Source organism: Pholcus phalangioides, unplaced genomic scaffold (assembly GCF_987345545.1).
Source record: "Pholcus phalangioides strain wild (caught in Gottingen) unplaced genomic scaffold, Ppha-v1.0 ptg000015l_1, whole genome shotgun sequence".
NCBI classification, from domain to species: Eukaryota; Metazoa; Arthropoda; class Arachnida; order Araneae; family Pholcidae; genus Pholcus; species Pholcus phalangioides.
In genome coordinates this window covers 45,996,318-46,021,882 of record NW_028301608.1, presented here as the reverse complement: position 1 = coordinate 46,021,882, position 25,565 = coordinate 45,996,318, and the positions used below count along the sequence as shown (strand labels likewise).

Genomic DNA, 25,565 nt, shown 5'->3' with positions numbered 1-25,565 from the left:
TTCGATGTGTTTTTTTCTCCTTTTCTTCACGTTCCCTCGACTTGGTTGTTTTTATAAAATATGGTCAATGAACTTTTTATTTTTGAAACTCAAAGAAATTGAACCTTTTATAAATAAAAAGAAAAAAACAGGGAATAGAATAGTCATTTCAGCATTTGGTTGTTTCCCATGGCAAGTTTCAGCTTCATTTCTTGAAATTATCAAGAAAAATTTATAGTTGTCACGGTTAAGTATGCAGACCCTGTAACCGTGAAGAGTGTTGATGATGATGGTCAACAGATGAGTTGTCTCAATGGGTGTTGGATATTTAATGTGAAAATTAATTTTAGCAATATTTAGAAACTAACACTTCACATCGGTGGTTTATTTTGAGACATCCGGTGCTCATTTATTTCGTAGTTAATCAAAGTAATGTCTTTATGTTTCAATTTCGATGAATATGTCCGTGTTTTATTTAAATATTTATTTACTTTTTACATTGATATTTGATGCAAGTCCACGTCTATTTCAAGCCGGTGGTTTGATTATTGATGTAAATCACGGTTTTATAAATTTTACTTGGTATCATTGACGTTACTCTATCATTTTTTTTTTAATATGATATTCAGTCTCCATTGGTTAATCGATTTCTCTAATTAATCCAATTCAGATTCATTGAGTATTACGCCAACTCCGGCCATATCGCTATATTGCAATTTATTGCCGTTAATGAGTTTCGTTGGAAATGAAGGCGCTGTCTATCGGTGGTCGCCTCAAGCTCATTAGAAAAAGTATCTATATCCTCCTTTAGGTTTTGAACCTGGGACCACGACATTGCCACGGCACTCTGGTGTTAGATTCATTGACTGGTATCTAATTTGTGTAGTTTAATTCCCAGCAAGACTATCTTGACTCACGGGCCTAACCGGGCTAGACCCCCAACTGTGGACCCAGAGGAGGAGGGTGGTCAATCGCCTCTCCCAAGAGCTGGATAATATGGATTAAATTTGACCCACATAAAATAAGGGATGATCCAATGTACCTATGCAATACGTCACTTCCCTGGCACATCGCCCTGGATTCACTAGCCTCCACTCCAATCGCAGCTGAAGATGTCTGTCTGAAGCTGAGCTGTCCGCTTTTGCTTCATTCACACCTGAAGATTTCTGCCTCAGCTTAATTTGCAGCTGAGGATATCCGCCTAGGCTTCATCTATATAGCTGAAGATGCCCTCCTTCACTTCATTTGGCTGTTGAATATGTCTGTCTTTGTTTCATTCGAAGCTAGAGATATTTGCTTTAGCTTGATTTGCGTCTGAGAATTCCTGCCTCCACTTCATTCGAAGCTGAAGATGTCTTCCCCAGTTTTCATTTGCAGCTGAGGATATCTCCCTAGGCTTCATTCGTTGCTGAAGATGCCCACCTTCAACTGCTGACAATGTCTGCCTTCGTTCAATAATGGATCAATTTTGGAGGGGGGATAGGATTTTAGATTAAATAGTAACTATGCATATGTAACAGTGGGTTTTACATTGTATTATCCAATCATAATTCCACTGCTTGGTTGCCTACAATGGAACAGATTTTAGAGTACTTTTGATGACTTAAAATTTAATTTATTGGTAGATCACTTTACTCTCATGTAAGAAAGAAGAGTCGAGTTATCGTCCTTCATTTTTGAATGGAAAAAATTGTTTTGCCAATCTGAGTTTCTAAAAAAATAGGGAACAGTGATTGGCTGTAGCAATACTGACATCACACTTTCACTTAAAGATAGTGGATTAGATGGTGGCAAAAATTAGATTTTTCCTGATTTGCATTGTAATTACAAATTACCACAGTAGAAATCACTAAACTTTCTAGAAATTGCCACCTGTTTTCAAGAAGACTATTTTTTCCCCAGTTGTAAGCTGATAAATGCTTTCCCCTGGAGATGGTTGTATAGAGCTAGCTGGGCTCATTAATGCCAAAATTAAAGCGTTTTAAGAACCAGAGATATTTCATAATTTCTAAAATAAAGTAGATCAAGTTAGACATGATATCTTGGGATTGCCGCTGTAAAGGTTCAAAATCCCTACATTGAACTGGTTTCATCTTGACATACATGGACCCACCCACACATGACAGGGACCCCTCTTGTCTATAAGAAGCCCACATGGTCAGGGCCGTCTTAAGAGCATCATGGGCCCCCGGGCCAATTGACTTTGCTGAGGCCCTAACAAACAAATTCTCGAAAATTTCAACCAGATCTCATTTTTGTGAGGCCCCTCTTCGCTGGAGGCCCCCGGGCCGCGCCCGGGTGGGCCCATGCCTTAAGACAGCACTGCACATGGTAAGATCTGGCACAGTACAGTAAGACGAAGCGCAAATTGAGTCGCGTGTAATGTTCGCAGGAGGGTGGGACCTGAGTGCAATGACGTCAACACACCCCACGTGTAGCAAGGGGATGCGCATATTGGAGCACGTTCCCAGTGCACGAGCGTTTTCAAAAGGGAACAATTTCAGGAGCCCGGAACCTTCACATTTGGGAGGCTTCCAGAGCCTGGATATTTTATATTGGTTATTAAAATTGACATTAATGAAGACATAACATTAATTAAAATATAAAGTACGGGAATGTGCTGAAGAAAATATATATTAAAATACTGTATATAAAAACGTGAACACAAAGAAATAATAAAAAATCAGGAATAATGACAATTCAAAATTAGAGCATAATTAAACTAGTGAAAATTCAGATGTTTCTGGCGAATTATTCCTTAAAAAAAACTAAAGGTACATAAATTGATGAAAACTATTTACATATATTAATTGACATTGAAAATAGATAAAAGTTAACATAAATTTAGGAGGGATAAAAATTTTAATGAAAATTCAGGGTTTTTATGAAAATTAATGCAAATATAGAATTTAAGAAAATTCAAAATTTTTAGAATGAATCACACAATGAACTTAATTAAGGGTTGTTATATAATTAACAGAAAAAGGAATGAATATTCCGAAATTAATGGAATTTAATTTCGGAATTTTATTTCTTTTTGAAGATATGAAATATTCTAAGCTGCTGATGGGGGGGGGGGGGGGTAAAAATGAGTGAAAATCTGCTTACATAATACTTGAATGGCCCCTAAACGTGATTAGCGTAGTGTAGATTAGCACAGCGTCATGTCTCAATTTACGCCATCCATTTGATTTCTGTTGGCCGCAAAACAGAGCATTGCCTTGCGTCATGTTGCGAATGCTGCACGCAGCTCAATTTGCAATTTGCCTAAAACCTCTCTTAACGGACACCACTCAGATACATTACCTCTATTTTTCAGCCAAATTATAATTTCCCCTTGTATAATAAAGGTTATGCATTTCAATCTCCTGATTACCCCAGTTTTACGGGCAAATTCTTTTGTCCCGCCAAATTTCACAAAAGATAGGTTTGACTGTATTATGATTTTTGAGAGTGTGTGAGCTGTTTTATCCAGCTAAGTACAGAATCCTAGAACATTACTTTGCCTGAGAGTGACATGATGCGAAGACGGCCCTACACGAGGGAAGCTCATTGAGATTTTGCCTAGGAGTCTAGAGATCGACCTTGTCAATGAAGTTTTTTTTTTAAACTTCATGTTTAGTCAAGTCATTTTTCACTTATTTAATAAGTAAAAAATTGTATCATGTGTGTTTGTACGAATAAAACTGCTCGTTAGCTGAGGCAGAAAAATCATACACAAAAATCTTTGCTAGTCGAAGTATCATTGTATAAGGATTTTTCTGTGTTTTTTCATTTCTTGATCTGAATTGTAGTTTTTTTCTTCAATAATGTGAGGATATACACTGAATATTCAATTCAATGTGACAAAATTCATGAATATATATTTTATTTGAGATGTTTGGAGATTATGGTTATGTTGTAAATTTTTTTCCGTTCGTGTATATATAATATTAGAAGCTTGCACAGCAACAACTAGATACTAGGTTATCCTGGACTAACAAATTCTGGAATTCAGAAAATAGTAAATTTGATTTGGCACCTGGAATGCTGTATCTTTTGTTGCTGTCCTCTTTTCTTATAACTTTGGTTAATCATAAGTTGAGACACTTGGGGGTTTAAGTACCACTGTAATTATGTTGACAACCCAGTTCTATGTTACGCTTAATGCCTATAATGTTAGGTTTTTGTCTTTGTAATTCTGCTCATAAGAGAACTAACAGGGCAGTTTTTGTGCCTCCAACCATGTTTTTTCAGTCGACAAAGCTTTTTTCACTCTTTTAACATGAATTCGGTGTCCCTCCTAAAGCAGGGGGCCTCCTGAACTACACTCATGTGCAAAATTAAGAGAATTAGCACATTATGTCGAATTTCTGAAAAACTAGTGCACAGATTTTAATGAAATTTGGTACGAATACACAGTTATATATAACAGAGAAAGAGATGTACCATACACACACGCAAAAGTCATAGTCTGCACGCATGATTGTCAGTAAAGCTGATCATCATTGCAGGAATGTCCAAAATCAACGTTGTGAGGTTGAACCAAAAATGAGTCTAATATGAGGTATGGTCCCGTCTCACAGTCAGACAGGTCGCACAGCATGACGGCATACTGGATACGAGGCAGTTGAGGAGTCTCTGTGGCAATCGGTCCCACTCCCGCAGCAATGCAGTTTTCCGTTCTCGGAGGGGGATGGCGAGATGAAATTGCCCTCTCAAGTGCATCCCAGGCATGTTCTGTAGGGTTTAGGTCAGAAGATCTGGCTGACCAATCCGTACACAGAATATCCTCACTTTCCAGATAATCTTTGACCAGGTGAGCCGGATGGATACGAGCATTGTCATCAATGAACAGGAACCTAGGCCCAACTGCGCCCCTGAAAAGTCTAACATAGGGCTCTAAGATCTCTCTATACCTCCTAGCAGTCATGGATCCTCTGCCAAACACAGCAGAGGATCATAAAACTTACCTGATAGCTTATAAAATTTACCAAACTCTTGCGAGAAACACTGTGAATGTTGTTGAGGAGTACGAGCACACAAATTTTGGAAAACACTTCATGCTTTTATCATCATCCCAGATCTTGATATGGATCCAGTGTCCTGAAATTGTTTCCACAAATTGCAGATGACACTGAGCGTAACATTCAGCTCTGTAGCCACCTACACTTGTGATTTCCCTGCCTCCAATCTACAGGCGATTCATCTCATCCTGTCATCCATACATTTGTGGCTACTCATTTTACCTGATAACTTATAAAATTTACCAAACTCTTGTGAGAAACACTGCAAATGTTGCTGAGGAGTACGATCATACGAATTGTGGAAAATGCCTAGTGCCCTTATCATCCCCTCTGTGGTCGCAGCTCCGCCCACAGGCATGTGTATGCTTACGTATTTGACACTGAATATTTGCATATTTCTTCTGTGGCATTATTAGTATCTTTGGTTCAGTACTTTTTGTGAAAATAGACAAAAAACGAGCAAATTCTCTTAATTTTGCACACGAGTGTAGCATTCTTTTGCGGTAGATAACTATTTGTTCTAATGAAACAAACAAGGCTTTATTGGCCATCACTTGATGAAAAATTAAAAATAATTGAAATAGCTTTTTCGGGTTATTAGGCTGTTGGATTGTTAGTCAGATCGACCTAACTACCCTAAACATTGGTCTAATGCCCTAATAACTATGAATTTGTCACTATATTTATTGTGTTTTATATACCTGTATGCTGGAGGTAAAGGGAGAACATTAATTTTCATCAATATTGGGATAGCGCTATTGATTTGCACTACTTTTGTTACACTACATGTAGGACAATATATTTCAATAAATAACACATATATTCACTTCATGAAACAAGCGAGCTCCATAGAAATACATGCAAAAATAAATCTTTAAATGGCTCTCGTGTGAAACCTCCCTTTTGTTACATTGTGCCCTTTACCTCTACCATGCAGGTATGCAGTGTAAAAAAAAAATTCTTGTAATAAACTTTTATGTAATTAATGTACTTTGTAAAATAATTGAAATTATTCACAATCCCTTTTTTTTGTTTCAGGCAGAAGCATAATTAGCTCGAAAAATGGTAATTGCATTATTTTAAAATTAGCATATACAATTCTACTTTCCTATTTATAGACCTAAATCATGCTTGACAGGTACCTGGCTACTTTGGGGAGGGTTGCTCCACCCACATGGGCTAATATTCCGGAAGGTCCAAAGCCTGGGCCTTGTCTGGTCGGACAGGCTGCTTTGGGAAATTTGATGAGTCAAAATTGTGTTAGGCTGGGATTACAATATAAAAGATTGATGAAAGATCTTTGACGAAACAAAAAAATACAACCAATAATCCTATTGGTTACATTCACTCAAATGTAACTAAGGCCGGTATTACACTATAAAAGTTTGATAAAAATCCTATTATAAAACTTGAAAAATGCAGCCAATAAAATCAACGGTTGCATTTTCTAGAATGTAACCAATAACCTCATTGGTTAGATTTTTCAAATTTTATAAAATGGATTTTGTCAAACTTTTATAGTGTAATTCCGGCCTACTACACTTATTGGCTGCATTTTTTGTTTTATAAAAGAGTTTTTATAGTATGATTGTAGCCTACATCAAAGTTTTTGTCGGCCGGTGCTTATTTAACTTATCAAGATTTGACTGGAATAGACAATATTTATCTCTGTTTTGGATTTTCTTAAATAATAGTTGTTAACAAAATATTGAAATTCATGAGCAAAATCAAACCCTGAGTATATATACTTACAGAAGGGCTGGACAAATCTAGGTGCCAGAACAATTTTTTAGGCTCTAAAAAAATTTTAACCTGAAGAAAAATGTCCAAAATAATGCTTCTTTTGACTTTTTCAGGGCATAGTGATCTTTCATTTTGGCAGATATGCTGCTAGAAATTACAGGCATTTTGTGCTGCTCTCAGTCTGCAACTTAATAACTACACAAAGAAAATTTTTGGTGCCAATACCAATTTTTTAGCCATGGCGACCTGGCACCTGGGATTTGTCCAGCACTCCCTTATAGTACTTTAATTTGCATACATTTCAGTGAATTTTCATAATTGCAAGCAATGAAGTATTTGTAAAAAAAAAAAGAAAAAAATAGAAATGAACTTGAAGCGAATCTGAATTTAAATGTTGAATATCTCTGAAAATATTTCCTAACAAAACATTAACATAAGTAGAGTTATAATGGTTTCATTTTCAGTATTTATCATGAGAATAGTATATATTGATAATGGTATTTAATTTTTCTTCTTAATTTAGGTGCTCTTAGCAGCTGCAGTATGTACCAAGTCTGGGAAAGGTAAACATTTTTAAATTCAATTATCTAATACAATATATATATATATATATTGAGGTCATCTCTGCCCAATACAGCTGTGGTTCCAAACTTTTTGAAGCACAACCACTCCAAAAAAATTTATCGCTGACCCTTACATAGGCTGGCCTGGTTTTCCAGGACATTCTGATTTTTCGCCAGTTGATGTGATGTCTCGAAAACACTTTTTGGAGTGCTTGTTTCTCAGTTTTAATTAGGTGATACATTGACTTTTAACGATGTTACTCCCTTGGGGATAATCACCGGATTTCTGGATTCCAAAAGTTGGCACGTCTGCATGCATCATCTTGGCTAAAAAAAAAGTGGAAAAAGCTTGCAATCTGCTAGCCTAATATAGTGGAAACACATTTTGTTTTATGGCGCCTGGAAAAAAAAAAGCTGCATTTTAATAATGCAAATCAAAAGTTTTCAAACTGTATGTCAGACTGTGTGCAGTCATGAATAGTAGCTTAAGTTTCATGCAAGAGAGAAAGAATTTCTGAATTTGTTAAACTGCTGTACTTGTGCCATACCTATTCAGATGAATTGCAATTACCTAATGAGATTCGCCTGAAATTTAATTATTTTTTTTTTCAGCTCTTGTATCTAGGCAGTTTGTAGAAATGTCTAGAGCGAGAATCGAAGGTTTGCTTGCAGCATTTCCCAAACTCTTGGGATCAGGAAGACAGCATACCTTTGTAGAAACAGAGAGTGTCCGTTATGTATACCAGCCCCTTGAAAAGCTTTATATGCTGCTTATCACCACTAAAGCAAGTAATATCCTGGAAGACCTTGAAACGCTAAGGCTCTTCTCTAGAGTAGTAAGTATCTCATTAACATTTTCATAAACTTGAAGTGTCACATTAAAATTATATATATATATATATATATATATATATATATTTTGTTAATTGGTTCAAATACACTCATGAAATATATTGACTACATACATGCTTCCTGTTCAGGTTCAGCTGCAGTTGAGAGAGTTTTTGTTTTCATATTTTATGAATATGGTGTTCAAATAATGTACTGACTTTATCAGAATCATCAGATTTCATAATTATTAGATTCCAGAATATTGCAAGAACATGGATGAGGCAGACATCATTAGCAATGCCTTCAATCTGATATTTGCGTTTGATGAAATTGTGGCTCTGGGTTACCGAGAGAATGTAAACTTGGCTCAAATCAGAACGTTCACTGAAATGGATTCGCACGAAGAAAAAGTTTACCAAGCTGTTAGACAGGTACTATATTTTTGTTTTTTTGATAAAAATTCAACTTTTAAATATCTCTGGTTTCATATTTTAATTGTTCATTTTTTTGTGTAGTAAATGTAAAATATTTTTTATTTAAATGACAATTAGTGAAGGGTTTAAAAAGGGGATTAATATTCTTGAAGAAATTCTTGGAGTTATATTTTTTAACATAAGATATTAATGTACTTATATTAAAAAATTCATGTTTTTAGAAGACATTCAATTTATCGTCTCTACTTTTTCTAATTGAAATGCTCACAGGAAGAACCAGACCATTCCATTTCCAAAAAAATACTAGAGAATGATTTTATAATATGACATATAAATTTTGTACTTCACGAAAAATTGCCTTTAATTTGAAAAATATATCCATATAAAATAGAATATATTCTATGTTTAAAAAGTCTGTTAAAACTAAAAAATATGGGCTATCTAATTCTTGCATCTGGTTCTTGGATTATTTTTTCTAATTTAACTTATGTGCTATTAATTATTTTCTAATAGGAATTCATGTTTGTATATGTGTATAATAACTGGGGAAAAACATTAAATTTTATGTCCTTAGTGTTATTTTTTCTTTACGTGTTGATCGTTTTAATTCTTGTTAGACTCAAGAAAAGGAAGCAAGGCAGAAGATGAAGGAAAAAGCCAGGGAACTTCAAAGAGCTAGACAAGAAGCTACCAAGAAAGGAAGATCTCCAGGGTTCGGATCTTCTGGTTTCGGAAGCGGTGTTAGCAGTGGTGGGAGTGATTTTCCTTCTCTTAACCTTGGTAGTGTTGGAAATTCTCCAGTTTCAGAAACGCAAAATAAGCCTGCATATAATCCACCAAGGTGATTTCCCCCTATATTCCAGCTTTAATTTAAGATTGTTGCCTAAATAAAATAAATCTATCTAACACTGCTCCACTTATAGAAATTTTAAATAGGTTTTATATTGGGAAAAAAGACAAGTATCATAAAATGTGTTGTCTTAGTGCTAATTGAACATCGAGTTCATGAATTTTAGTTGAAAATTATATTTAGTTTCCATTTTATATCAAATAGAATAACTATTAGTCTATATATAGACAATTTTCAACCATTTTCACCTTGCAGCACATGTAGTGCTATTGCTAAAATTCTGTGGTACACTTGGGAATGTATTACAGATCTCAACTTGTTATGCAAAGCATCTAATTAGGACAGTGTATGATATACAAGTATGATGTTCATCATGTAAATATTCTAGTCATGTAACAAATATTCTAATAAATTATACAACTCTATATTCACGCATAGAAACATTGCATTTACATTGGGTGAATTTGTAAGCATGTGTTGTTTTCATTTTTACGCATCTCTTTCACTTTCATTTCATTTTCTGTACTCACCTGATTTAATACTGATATATATATAAAAAGTGAAGAACCAGGGATCTCCTGACTGATTCAAAGCAAATCTTGTATATAGTAGGAACAAAAATTGTGGTGTGAAAAATCTAGAGATATGAAGATAGAATGAAGAAATAGCTAAAATAGCTTTTTAAATGACAAAAGCACTAGTGCTGCTCATTTGTTTATTCAAAAAAAATATATATACACAAAAGGTAATTATTTAAAGAAAAAAGAACACAAGATTGCAAGAGTGAAGTATTCTTTTTTCTTCAAATAATTACCTTTTGTGTATATATATAAGCTGCTCCTAGATTTATTTCAGCAGCTTATTGTAACTTGTTAAATACAGAAATATCCCTGATATCGTAATGAGTTGTGTCTGAGTGATAGGGTAATTAATGTGTTCAACCATAGGGTTTTATGTATTTCAAAAGAATTTTCAATGTATTTTTGCATTCTGTAAATTTAATTTTTGTACATATAGGTATCAGTATATGGATACAGTATACTGATCGGATTGTTTTTCCCCCCTTTGATAGCAGACCAGCTGGTTCAAACAAAGCTTTGAAGTTGGGAAGCAAAAGCAAAGATATTGATGCCTTTGTGGACATGTTAAAATCAGAAGGTGAAAGTGAGTATCTAGAGTCCCTTTCATATATTTTCAAGTTTTCATAAGTTAGCAATTGCATAGTTGTTAGTGTAGATGTCATGGGTTAATTTAAAAATGTGGCTTATTTCAAAGAGCATGGATGAAATCAGGCTGTTTGACAACATATGTTGCAAGCTAATTGAAAAATCAGACTTATTGCAATAAGTACAGCTGAAATTAGGTTGTTAGAGAAAACATTTACAAATTTTATAACTAGCTTAAAGGTGCATGGGTTCATTACAGTGAGCCTAAAAAAATATCAAACTGATTAGAAAGCAATAGATAATTCTCAAATTAGTTAGGTGCATTGTAAAATGACCATGCTCTTTGCAATAAAACATATTTTTCAATTTGGCTACGGCATACATCTTAATTTTTTTCGGTAGAATAATTCATCTTATTTATAACTTTAAATTTGTACAATTTAAAATATTATTTTGCTGACTGAGAGAGTGTACTCAAAGTCAGTAAACAAATAAATAGTGCAAATAATTAATGAGCATTAATCATTTTTTTGGGTTCACATAAAACTGAATGAATCAGCTGAATTTCTACTGTTTACCCCCTTTATTACTGGAGTTCTCAACCTTTATTTACTTTCCCTCCTTTTCAGTGGACTCTAATTCACATTCTGGTACTTCCAGTGATATTACATTTTCAATCCCCATAGAACAAGGTCAATTATATTTTTTTTTCATTCCTTGTTAAAAATCACTGCTTTATGTCTCTCTCCTAATATAATTATGAAAGAGTCTCTCTCATAACAATTTTTTTTTTGCCATGAAATGGTTCAAGTTCCATTCGTTTCTTCCTTCAGAATAAGGGAGACTACTGTATATGTATATTGTAAATGAAACAAATAATTGAAAATGAATCTTAATCAAACAATGCAATATTTATGAGTTCTCAGAAAGAAAATAGTTTTAAGTAACTTCCATAATTTTTTGAAGATTGTGCAATATGTAGTATTGACTAGAAAGGTTAAATTTATATACTACACTATTTCTAATTCAAATTTTTGATTTGTATTTATCTGTTTGAAATATTTTTCCTAAGTAAATTTAATCTATTATAGGAAAGTGTTTACTGCTATTGATTGGTTTCTATTGTGAATATGTGCCATGACATAATTTTGTGATTAATGTTACTTTAAATTTGATACATTAAGATTTTTGTAGTGCTTTCTAAATTCCAATCATTTTTTTCCTCTTTTCATTTTGTATCAAGATTTATAAAATAAAAATCACTCAAGTAAGTGAAATAAAAAGTTGAAAGGAAATATGTGTGTATTTTCAGGTATTGTCACATACAAGTACTCAGATATTATCAATCACTATCTTTTTACTTACTTTATTCTTCAGATGTCCCAACTTCTGCTGCTGCTGTCAAGCAAACTCCTGCAAAAACAGTTGCTCCAGTTCATACTGAAAGGTAACTATTCTACTTGAATTCTCTCTAGTACAGAAAAGTTACATGATTGAAAGGTAATTGATTGTTATTCAATCACAATTTCTGTATTTGTGAGTAAGCAATTGTTAGTAGCTAGAGTCAGTTCCAGGACTGTCCAAAAGAGTGTGAAAGGCAGAGGACCCAATTATTTTTGGGAACCCTTTGAACCCAATTTATGCAGTCAGGTTTTGCTTGAGCTCTGTAATTAATTTCCATTCACCAGCAGAATATTCAGAAAATTTCGATTGTCCCTTCAACACTAGACATGGGATATAGTCTGCAAAATTGTGATCGTTCTTTATCATGGAAAACAGAATGAAAATAGTCCGCACTAATGGTTAAGAAAAATATTTGGAACTTATTACTTGGTTGGGTTCAGCTAATTCAAATGAGTGTACATACTGTAGTTTTCCCCTTTTTTACGCCATCTTGTTAAATTCTGTGTTGTAATAGTTTTTTTATGTCTGTTTCGTTATCAATAAATGTTGATACTATCAGGAGTGAGTTGAGTGGTATAGATTTATGAAGTCATAATGCACATGGGTTAAAAACTCTGCTTTCCTGAAGCCATCCTTCTGCTTTTCTGTAACTTAGTCTATCCTGGGTGAAGTAAACTTTATAATTTTAGGAGTGTTATATAGAGATGTGAGGTGAGAATATTCTCGGAGAACGAGAATATTCTGAGAATATTTCCTGGATGTAAAAATTTGAGAATAATCAAGAATATTCATTTTTCTTTTAAATAATTTAAATTTTTTTACTAATTTTGTTTATATTGTGAAATATAAATCAGTTTTCATTGCCTGAAACATTTATAACAAAACTATTTTTGGTATAATCACCCTCCCATGACAACTTTAGTTCAAGAATATTCTCAGAATATTCTCCAGGTCATGATGAGAGGTTTTTAAAAGTTTGGTTATAAAGATTTTAGAAACCTTCAGACTGAAACCTTAAAAAATTATTTTAAAATGAGTTAAATTTTTAAAAATAAGTTCACAACACACAAAAGAAATTAAATCAAAGTTGATTGATAAAGGAAGCAATTATTATACAATCACCTTCATTCTAAGAAGATACAGAACTGTTGTTTTTTCAATGCACATACACTTAATTCTGCATCACTCACATTTCTTTAAAAGTTGTGCAATTTAGCCCCATGTTGGTTTGATTTTCTTGCTTTCAAACTTTAATATTATGGTCTACAAACTTTAATATACCCATCGTCTTGACGGGAAGAGAGACAGGGACATTCTCTGGAGAATATTCTCCTACTACTACAAAGGACTACTATTATAAATTACTAGAGAATATTCTTATCAAAAATAATAATTATTATTCTCAAGTTATTTATCGAGATTATTTATTATAATACATGTTCTAGATAATAATCATACATATAATATGTTCTGGATAATAATCATACATATAATATGTTCTGGATAATAATCATACATATAATATGTTCTGGATAATAATCTCTGGAAAGATTTCGGTAACTGAAGAATATTCTCATCGAGGAGAATATTCTCTGGAAGGACTATTAATAACTTCAGAATAATTCTTATCATTTTCTACAAGAATATTCCCCAGTAATTTATGAAAGTCCTTCCAGAGAATATTCTCAAGGATATTATATGTAACTATATTATAAATAAGAGGAGAATATTCTCATCAAGAACTTATAAGAATATTCTCAAGTTATTTATAATAGTAGTCCTAGCAGAGAATATTCTCCGAAAGATTATTCTCGAGAATTTTACATCTCTAGTGTCATATCTATAGAAGGATATACAGTCAACACTCATATTTACAAACTCAAGCAAACATGAATTGGTTTGGGAATGGGAAAGGCTTTCAAAGAAATTGTATATTATTATTAGACTTAAGGGACTAGTTCATAAATTGGAGGTTTGTGAAATTGAGCAATGACTGGATTCAGTTGAGAGGGGGTGTAGAAAAGAGCTAGGGCACTTTTTTTTGTTGGTATATGTACAATTACAGTTAACTATATTGTAATTTTCTTTTAATACTTATTTTTATATTATCTAAAATCATAGTGTGCATCTTCGATGTGAAGAAAAGGTTACGATTATTGCAAAGCGTGATGGTGGATTGGAGAATATGGAGTTGCATGGTTTGATAACTCTGAATATATCTGATGAAAAATATGATCGCATTCGGATCAAAATTGATAATCCAGATGATAATAGAGTGCAGATGGTGGTATGTTACGCTTTTCCCCCTCTCATTTTCAAAAACAGAAACAATATCTTTAGTTGAAAAAACATTTGTGATATAAATAGTCAATTTTAACATTGTTTGTTTTAAATCATAGACTCATCCGAACATAGACAAAGAGGCTTTCAAGAATTCCAACCTAATTGGACTGAAAAATCCTTCCAAATCATTCCCATTGAATACAGATGTTGGTGTGCTGAAATATCGCTTCCAGACTCAAGATGAAAATGCTCTTCCATTATCCAGTGAGTTAAATTTTTTATACAGGGTGGGTGCAAAAGAGATAAACAATTTCAAAATTCCATGAAAAAATTTGTATTATATACGTGTGAAAATTGTGTCACTTGGTAGTGTCATTAAGTCTATTGTATAGTTTCTTCTATAAGAAATATTTGAAGGAAAAAAAAAAACTACTTTGCAATGATATTTTAAAAAAATTCTGGAAAAATTGCTGGATCCAATGATACATATTTGAAGAGGCTTGTCATGAAGCAGATGTCTAGTTTCTGCAATCTCTGATTATTTCTCAAGTTGAATTGCAGTTTTACTGCATATTGAATTGATTTTATGCTGGAACTTTCAACATTTAACAAAATAAAAGGGTGCGGTAGCCCAGGTTGATAAGAGATACTCACCTTAAGTACCAAAGAATTTTTAGAGGTGTCGTGAGTGTAATACCTGGCTTGACCTTGTCAGAAACTTTCCTGATGGGTACAACAGAAATGACGACATGGCCATTGAAAAAGATTACTACTGCAGGGAGTCCCACTCCAAAGGGTTAGTGCACCAACCTCTTGGTTAGTATAAAAAAAGGCTGCCGTTTGACATCAGCAATAAATTTTAGGTCTCAGTCAAACTAGCCAGCAGAAAATGACTGATGCGAAAAAAATTGTCAAATGATGAACAAAATAAAATACAGTAGTACCATCGACCCTTTTTTAGACCGAGCATAACTCTTGTCTACCGGATTAGGCGATTTACTACAGTTTCCCTCCCCCATTGAGAGGTAAGGGAGTTGTGCGCAAATAGTGTATGTATGTGATATACCCAATATCTAGTTATTTGCATGTGTAACTAGTGTTGTGCGTGAAATTAGTGCCTTGTCATCTGTATTTAAAATTGTGAATGAAGTTTAATGCTTGAATTATGCAGTTGTGAGCAAAGCTGCAACTAGGGAGAGCGGGATGGGTCTGGTGCTCTGTATGCTGGATCAGGAAGGGCGCCTAGTTTGTTTTTTGTTCATTAAAAATTACGAGAAGTGCCAAATTGGGTATTTGCCCCAGGAGATAGTGACAATTTTTATTTTTCACAGGTTGTAGGATCTGTTGCAAGATTATTTTAATTTCCGTTTTGTGCCAGAAGCTGGAAAATGACAGAAAACCACCTTTAGCCACCCACCACTGCATCATCGGTGGGATTCTAACCCAGGTCCTTGTGATGCGAATCCCTCACATTGCCCATGTGACAGCACAGCAGTTACCATTGATGCTGAAAATATCCTCTCCGCGAGGTCCTGGAAAAAATTATGTAACCTTTTTATTCTGAACACTCAGTATTGAAGAGCACCAAAATTACAGGAAGGAACAGGGGGGGGGGGGAAAGAAACTATCAAAAACTTTAGAGTAGCAATTTTAGGGATAAAAATGAGAAAGAAAATGATTCTTACTCCAAAACATAATGGGAAAACCATTGTTATAGAGCTTTGGTATTTTACAGTGATGGGGAGCAGTGTCAAAACCATCTACCCGGTCCTGACAAAAATCTCTGTTTAGGCATGATGAAAATGAATTGATTTCGGGTGTCTGAATGCACAAAATCTTTTGTAGATTGTAGATTTATTTTGTAAACCAGCGTTTCTCATCCTTTTTTGAATGGCTTGGCATGCCATTCAAAGTTTCTCTTTTGAAACATAGAGGATCTGTGAAAACAAAAAAGTGGCTACTGGGTATGAAAAAAAAATCCAAAAAAGGAAGAAAAGCAAGACAAAAATTTGTTGGAAGTGTTTAAACTATATCTTTGAAGAAAATGGCTAGAGATTAAAATTTGGGGTGATAAAAGTGATAAAAAAAAAATCTATTGCTTAAAAACTCCTAGAACATGACCAATAGCTGAAAAATGCCCAAAATATGACTTTTCATAAAATCTGAGCCCTAATCATCTCCCAAGTTTGACAGACCACAAAAATTCACATTTCCTTCTCATTTGCCTCATGTAATGTTTCCTAACATTTAGACAAAAAAGAAATTATTGCATTGTGAGTTTTATACATTTTAAGGTTGTTAATTAGCTTTGTACATTTAGAATTATAAAAAGTTTGGAAACTTTGTGTTTCAAATTAATTTCTTCCCTTTGCTTACACTTCTTTCATTTATGAATCATTCCTGATTGTTTTATGAACGACTTTAAAGCACAATCAGTGATTCTTCTTGCCCCTCTCATCCGGGCAAGTGAAATCCTTTGGCCAGCGTTTCTCATCCTTTTTTGTCTTGTGAAGCCTTTTTTAGTAAATAATTTTTTATTTTTCATTTATCAGGTTTACTGACTTGTTTTATTTTGTAGAGCGGCCACAGAGCCCCTGGGAAGTGCACACAGAGCACCAGTTGAGAACTAATGCCCTTTACCAATTTGGAGAAAAAATTAATTTTAAAAAGGGATACTCAAGAAAATAAGTTCAAAACATTAGTCCTAAAAATAGCATGATTTAACAAACTTGCAGTCATATCTTCTAGAACTTTTCTCGACTACTCCAACATAGATGCAAGGTTAAATTTGTTCTAATGAAATAAGAAGTTGCACTTACCCCAGTGTACCTTACCTCATTTTTATGTATGAAAAATTATATCAACTGCAGATTTGTGTTTGCCTTCTATCTTATATAAGCAGCGATATTTTAAGTAAATCGCAATTTGTTATTTTTACAATGTTTTCAGTTAACTGCTGGCCTTCGGAAAATGGTAGTGGAGGCTGCGATGTGAATATAGAATATAATTTGGAGCAAGAGCATCTTGAGCTGAATGATCTGGAAATTTTAATCCCTGTACCGTGAGTGGCTATTGTTTTGTCTTTTTCATCGCTTCACCATGTATTTGATGCAAAGCTAATAACTTAATTTGCACCTAACTAATGAATGACATTAGTCTATTTTTTTACTGACAGTGTGCTTTGGTTTAACCATTTTTTAATATTTTGTAATAATTATTTTTTATAATTAAAATGCCTACTATAGGGTATAGCTACATTTTTAAATTTGTAATTTTGGGGTTTTTTTTGAAAAAAAACTCGTGTGTGTGCGTGCACGCAGTACAGAGTAATTTAAATTTTTTTAATTTGATTTTTTTCCCATTCCACAAGACATTAAGATTCACTCAGTCATAATTATAATTAATAAGATTAGGTAATTATAATTAAATAAATTAGGCTGTATTAATTTAAAAGTGGTAATGTATGTAATACCTAGTTTTCCAAATATGATATTTAACTTTGACTCACATAACAGAAATCTCTAAACCCCTTGTAAAATGTCATATCTTTTTTTTATGAAGTAAACTTTCTTCCAATTTTCAGCAGGTGTAAAGTGGATCGGAAAATGTGTTCCATTGTGAGAAATCAACTTTACAAAATGCCTGGGCTTGCTATTACTAAAATTAAAGGCTTTTGAGAAAACAAGATATCTCGAGACATCAATGCTGGTGATGAGGTTAAAATACTCCCATCATCTATAGATAATAAGTGTAGCAGTCTGCTCCCTGACAATTTGCAATACAATGGAAAAAATGTGATTTTTCTCGCCCTTACAAAAAGACATGATTCCAACTCTTTGCACAGCCAAAACCCATGACCATGGCGCCTGGGATTTGTCAAGCCCTTCATATGCTGAACTATTGAATTGAATTGATGCATATTCAATGATCCAAAAAATTTCAATTTACTTTTTGGAATTATATTGGATAATCAATCTTATTGTATTTCCCATCATATATATTATGGTGGAACTTTGATTTATGAGCATTAATTTGTTTCTTGATTGCACTCGTAATCCAAAATGCATGTTAAATCAAACTTCCCCATAAGAAATAATGGAAACTCATAATTCATTTCACGAAAGATCATGCCAACTGCGATTTTTTTCAAATATAGAATACAGGTTAATTTTACATATTTTTTTTTACTTTATATCTTATTTTTTGAAGGCGTATGGGATTTTCAGAATGATACAAAAGAGCTGGGGCTTAACTTTGAAATTGTATGTTATATCCAGGGTGTGTTATAAGTGTACTCAACTGTATGTGTTACTGCCAAACCCTGAAATTGACCAATTTCGTTAGATATTGACCCAGCCAATGTCTGAATTTCGGACATTGGCTGGCCAGTTTGTGAAGTGGCCGGTGATCCCTGGCCGAAGTTCGAAACAAAAGACATGATTTGGGATTGTCAAGTTGGCATATTTTTTTCGTGATAAATATGTCCTTGTTGGTTATGGCAACCCATCAAACTGCTGTTACGATGCTGTAATCTTTTTTTCCTTCGAAAATTCTGCAGAAAAACTTTATATAATTATTTTTATAGTTTTTTATCTCAAATTTCAATTTTTTCACTTGTCACATGGATCCAATCCAATACAGCTGCTACATATAGACATGCATCACACGTTGGCAATTTAAATTTTTTTTGGCTCCTATACCAGGCCGTCTTACATCAGCACATCAATCTTTGGCCAGGGATCTCTGGCCACTTAGTGAAATGGCCGGCCAAAGTCTGAATCATTTGTGCAATTCAGACTTTGGCCAAAACTCTTGGCTAATTGTCCACACTTCGGGCTTTGGCAGTAACATATATATAAATATATATTCCAAGTTTCTCTTCTATTACATTTAATAATCACATTTGAACTGTTTCATTTAATACATACCCACTCATTAAGTTGACTTGTTCAACTGTTTAACGAAGCCTAATTTAATATTTTAATTTCCAGTCATAAATTTCCATATGTTCTATTGCGTTGGAAGTCAACTAAGCACATTTTATTATTTGTTACAGTGGTGGAAGTCCAGTAATTTCAGAATGTGAAGATGGTATGTATGAGCATGATAGCCGAAAGAATATTCTGGCATGGAAATTACCGGTCATAGATTCAGAAAGCAAAACTGGCAGCATGGAGTTCAGTTGTGGAGGAAAACCATCTGACTTCTTTCCCATCACTGTCAATTTCATGTCCAAGTCATCGTTTTGCAATGTGAAAGTGAGTAAACATTACTCGTAAATAGCAGTTTCTGTTGCATTGTAAATTCTATCCAATGAAAGAAAACATTTTTTGTCATTGGCAGGAATTAGTAGGGTCTTATCACTTGCCGTATTTCTTGCTACCAGAATTATAATTATTTGCTATCCCATTTGCCAAAAGTCTTTTTTTTTTTCTTTCAAACCGAGCACAACTCCGGTCTACTGCCATGGGCAATTTACTACCGATTGAGTTATGCCGGAAGTGAGTGCGTGTATCTAAAAGTCTGAGTGTGTATATGGTGTTGTGCATGAAATAGTGCTGCCATCTATATTTTAAATTGTGAGTGAAGTGTAATGGTTGAACATTTGTAGCATTGTAGGGCTGTTGCTTTCTGTGGCGAGACTTTTTGATGGGGAGATCAGCTCGCATTCAAGTCTTGAAGTTGGGAACCACAGAAAACCAACTTCAGCCGACCACCACTGTAGCAATGGTAGGGTTTGAACCCGGGTCCTCACGATGCGAGTCCGTCACTATGACCACTCAACCATTACAGTGGCTTACCAAAACTCTGCATACAGTGTAATTGCATTGCTTTGAGTGATTAATAATAACCACTTTATGTAGTTTCATTTGTCTCAGTGCAGAGAGTAAAAAAGACTCTCGACATGATACATAACATTAAATTTCAAGCATTTGTTGTTTTTACTTCAAAATATGAAAGACAGGCAAAACTACCAATATAACACAAAACAAGCATGACTCCAACAACATAAATACGTTGGGGGGGGGGGGGCCACATGCACACACAAAAGGTTGCTGCATGTACCAATTCGTTAGAGAAATTCTGCATAGGAATGTGTGAGGTGCATGTTCAGTTAAATAGTAGTAACCTAATTTGTGTTGGCACCTGTCTTTATGCAGTTTGTCAAGAAATTATACCACACCATTTTTTTTCAATTTCACCATTAATTGAATTTTTCTTTTGTAATATGTATCACATGCAGTCAATACGCATGTAATGGCTTTTATCATTTAATCGAAAATGGCCTTTATATCAAAAGCTTTGAAGCAGAATCCGTTCTTCAATGAGCCTTCAACTGACTGAAAATGTTCTGTGGTGAAAATTCCCACAATAGTGTTTTCCAAACCAAGGTGGAGTTCTCTTAAAATTCTTACCAAAATTGTTCTGGAATGTTCATCAAATGTTTCAGCACATTCTGCTTTGGAGATCGAAGGTTTGAAAAAAATTCATTTTCTTGAGATGATTTTATGTTTGGACAGAATGAAAAATTGTTATTCATTTTGTTTTTATGTAAGCAGTTGGGATAAAAATGTATCGGTTTAGAAATTAATAGTAAAATTGTGATAATTGTGTTACACTTACACTTGCAATTTAAGGTCCAAGGATACGAAGTTGCACTTATTTCAGATAGGCCATGTCGAATGAATGTAAACGAGAAATTTCTGATTTTCAGCATAAAAACATAACTGCTTGTATGCATATTTTTTTCCTTATCTGGAGAAAGGTGATTCATTTTGATTGCCTATTTTATGGCATTCCCAATATGTCGTAGTTAGATCCTGTCATACCCTTTCTCCTCAATCTGCACTGTGAGATACGATACCTCGACCTGGAGGAGTCGGTCATACAACAGTCTTGTACAGGTATCTATCATACATAACATAGTTTCTCTCACCATTAACAAGCAGAGATTATACTTGAATTCTCCATGTATGATGAATAACATGTGGAACATCCTTTCGGGAAATGATTTTAAATAATGAGAAAATGAATTTGTGCCTGAAAGGACTAATTTGAGAAAATGTTCACTTTCATTCCTATTAGAATGAATTTGCTGCTAAAACTTTTGTAGTTGTGTGATATTCAAGTTACTTTGTTGTGTGTGATTCAAGTATTTGTTACTTTCGCAGGTTCTAAATGTTTCCATGGTAGATACAAATGAAGATGCAAAATATTCAGCCGAAGTTGTGTTCTTCACCGAGAAATACGAGATTGTATGAACTGTTGATTGAAATGTTGAAAATATGCATTATGTAGTTTATTTTTCCTCCAATTTTTCTTTGTTTTTTTTGGTAAGCAGGTCTCTTCTTTTTTTTATTTCAAATCAAATTTGTATACTATGCATAATTGCATTAAAAAACCTGCAGTTACAGCTTGTGGTCTATTTTTTTGTTTTCCAGTAGTGTATTTATTAGAATTATAGGAAACCACCTGTATGATGCAGAACAATAGCTAATTTTTCTCATTTGAATTTGACGCACCATGCTTTTTGAAATATTTCTTTAATGACCGAAATATTTAAAACCTAAGCTTGTTTCAAAATGATATTCAAAAGACTGCAATAGTCCAGAAAATAAGCTCACTGAGTGTATATTGAAGAAATAAGATTCGTGTAAATGAAATACTTCAACCTTCTCATCACGAATGAAACAATTTTTAGATCAAAATAAAACTTCATTCCTATACATAGTGACAGAATCACACGACTGAAATTCAAGATGCTTGAAGAAGAAAAAATTATAAATTGTTAATAAATACTGAATTTGTGCCATGAGGTGTTTCTGAAAAAGGGAAATGGTACAGTATGAGTATGCAAATTGTAAATTTGCCGTGGCACACAGATTGGTTCCACCACATTTACTTTGGTTTTAGCTAGATCAGTTCATCTATGTGCCTAATTCTGTAAAATTCAGGAATTTTCAATAATAAACTCACTCCTCTCGAGCCCAACAATCTTTAAATTAATTCTCAATGAATTTTAAAGCCAATAGGGACTTAAACCCATAAGCTAGTTAACAGTTCCTTCAATTTCTATTTTAACTATCACAAGCTAGTTAACACTCTAAACCATAGTTTCCCAACCATTTTTGTCCCATCGCCCTCTTCTTCAGAAATTTTTTTCTTCCATCGCCCCCCAATGCAATCTAACACATAGAATCCTATGTTATACTTGTAGCTTCTACCGCCCACGTTGGGAACCACTGCTCTAAACAAGTGAATAATTTCATATTTATTTTGTATCAAAGGTATTTCCCAATTTTTTTAAATTTAGACATCAATAAGTAAGTTTATATCATACATCCATTTTTAAAGGGTTTTTTTTTACGGAATTTTTCAAGTTTAAGGTAAAAAATATCTTGGCTGGAAAATTAACATAATATTCATAATGACGACAATCTTGAGACCAGATGACCGGTGACCACTGGACCTGTTGCACCTTCTGGATCCGCTCCTTTGAGTTCAGCAGGACTTTGGTGGAATATGAACTGACTCCGCCCTCCATTGGCTTGGTCCACTTGTGATCCACATTGTTGACCTTCGGCTCCTGGTGTGCTGGTGGATCCTCGCTGTTGGCCTTCGGCTCCTTGTCCGCTGGTGGTGTAACATAATGGGAGTGAATTATCATTAATCGTGTCCCGTGGTTCATGGATGGGAACCACGCAGGGTCGTCGTCAGATTATGATGCATGCAATGTTTTGCAAGCATAATTATGCTTTTACAATATTTTACCTTCACACTGTCGGTGAACCTAGGACCATCTCACGGTTTATAATTCCATGAGTTTTTACAATCCAAAATAGGTCTAATGTTGCGGCCCCTGGCCAGGACTTCGATGTTCATGGTTTTTGTGTTGCCAGATGCCGACTACCATAGTTGTACAATATTATTCTAAGTTCATGTGAATATGCAATTCATTTGTCAAATGTTACGTTGATTTTAGTGCTGCCGAATCTCGATATGGATTTGTTCCAGTAATAATGTGAGATGGGGAATTTTCCCTTATAATGCTAGTAGTGTGCAGCGAACAGACATGTTGATCCTTGAATACTACATTTCACCTGTGACGTTTTTATCTCGCCTCATTCTGGAAGTCATGAGTTGATAATTTAGCTGGGTGCCTCTGCGCTGTTCGATCCATTGATCAATCTCTTCATCTTCTAGTCAAAAATCCTTCTGCTTGTGTTAAAGCCTCTGTGATGGGATATTCATAGGGTTTGTCATTACCTTGGATAAGTGATGCTGTTCCTATGGAGCTTTCTTTCGAAAGTTCACCTGGGGATCAGACGAATCAATCAAGAAGTGAACTGTTCGTTCTTGTGACAGTGATATCCTGAAGGGTGTAATCGGCAGACCGATTGGGTGAGAACGTTTCGAATGTGTGATATTAATCTTGAAACTCTAAAGAAAATTTATCTATGCATGTTGTGGAGACTTAAAATGTTTTGTTGTGAAATCTAAAGATTAACGCTGTAATAAGTTAAGTAAATGAAATAGTTGTAATATCATTGCTATCTTATTGCTATCTATTATATTGGGAAAGAAAAATGGAATCTGGTATGTAACGAGAGAGAACCGCACTAACAATTCGTTACCATGGATCCCCATGGTAGCAATCCAAGGTAGCTTAACACATCTCCAGCTAACTGCAAATTACCATGGCACGACTGGCTGCCCATCTTCAGGATCGTTCAAGTTATGGTGAAAAACCACTGGTGAGCGTTGCAGGAACGTTTTGACTGGATGACTGGCTACAACTGTTTTGAAATGAAACACAAGGTATTTTTAATTCTTTCAAAGCGGTCGAGAGCGTGTTTTTTTTCCCGCGAGATTTTTTTTGAGAGATATTTTAAACCGCTTGAAGAATTAACAATTTTTGGGAAATAATTTTATGAAATTTTGTTTAATACAGGGTGGGCAAAAAGTCTGTAGAAACGTTAAAAATGAGTAAAAATATCCGAAATAAACTGTTTGCAGGGTTAGCATCGCTAGGTCACAGGAATTTTTTTAAGACTGGAAAAAACAACCAATAGGTGGCGCTGGTACGCACGACTTCGGTTGAAATACGCAAATGAGACGGTTATAAGAACTTGCACTCCTAATCCACAACCACTTCACCGTTGTAAACCTGCTGCACTCTGCCGTTGCTGGATTTGTGACTCGCCTGCCATGTGTTATACCCTTCATGTGGAACACATACTGCTGTAATAAACGATTTGGAGGCATTGTGTTCGTTATTTGCATACTCTGACTTGTGTATGTCAGCGTCACCTATTGGCTGTTTTTCGTTTTTTTCCCAGTCTTAAAAAAATTTCTGCAACCTAGTGATGCTAACCGGTTTTTATTTCTATGGACTTTTTGCCCACCCTTGTATTTCAAAAATTCTCAATATATTTCACATTCCCCCTCTATAACAAAGACGTGGGCATAGGAGGCTTGCGTTCCCCCACATGCCACCCTGAAACACTTTTTTTAACTCACCGATCTGGTCTCCTGTTATTAATTTTTGAAATGTGTCCACCATGTACTTTGTTGAAAGGAATGTATACACAACTGTCTTACAATATTTTATAACCAAACTGCACAATAATAGATTCAAATAAACATACGACTCTGAAATTTATAAAAATACACAAATTATTTATTGCAATGTCATTGAAAAATAATTGAACTAGTTCTCATTTGACAAACTTCCATTTACATAAAAAATTGTTTTCGTTGTCACTTAACTAGATCAACATCATATAAAAATTAATATGAAATCACTATTTTTAAGCTCTTTTTTTTTTCTTTCTAATTCCATACAACCACTTCAAAAACAAAACGACATAGGGAATTGAATAGCGCCATTATCAAAAATAGAAAATTTTAACAATTTCACAAAGAGAGCTTATTACTTTAAAAAAAGGTAAAAACTGGCTCAAATTTTTAGATTTTGTAATTCAATAGGAGTTTTTTTCCAAAAGAAACAAAAAGGAAAGAGAAACAGATCCCCCTGGTTCCCTTTATTACTTTCTACAGCCTTGGATGCACAGCATTAATAGTAGTGGGATTATCAAATTTTTATTCATTTAATCATTTTTCTCTCAATATTTTCCCTTTTTTATCTATTGCCTAAAAATAGTCAGTTGGCTTGTGTGGCTTACATAAAACTCTGTGGGTCGTGTGTTGAAGAAACCCCTGCCTTCCAACCTTGCGCCTGTAAATACATGTTAGGACTGGGTTATGAATTTTCAGGATTGTGTGAAAATAAAATAAACCAGTGT

The 25,565-nt window shown here is 34.2% G+C and overlaps 1 protein-coding gene across 2 annotated transcripts; it reads left to right on the top strand.

The window, feature by feature from the left end:
- The first annotated feature begins 268 nt into the window (after positions 1-268).
- On the top strand, positions 269-21,673 carry deltaCOP (coatomer subunit delta). Of its 2 annotated transcripts, none has more exons than XM_089243625.1 (13): positions 269-408; positions 6,024-6,050; positions 7,252-7,291; positions 7,904-8,127; positions 8,374-8,553; positions 9,174-9,397; positions 10,479-10,570; positions 11,950-12,019; positions 14,098-14,263; positions 14,376-14,523; positions 17,209-17,320; positions 19,316-19,517; positions 21,432-21,673. In XM_089243625.1, the coding sequence occupies exons 2-13, from the start codon at positions 6,048-6,050 to the stop codon at positions 21,519-21,521; spliced, it is 1,551 nt and encodes a 516-aa protein (XP_089099751.1). In that variant the 5' UTR covers positions 269-408; positions 6,024-6,047; the 3' UTR covers positions 21,522-21,673. The 2 variants fall into 2 exon arrangements, with proteins under 2 accessions (XP_089099751.1, XP_089099752.1); XM_089243626.1 differs by having other exon boundaries at positions 270-408; positions 10,482-10,570.
- The last annotated feature ends 3,892 nt before the right edge of the window (positions 21,674-25,565 follow it).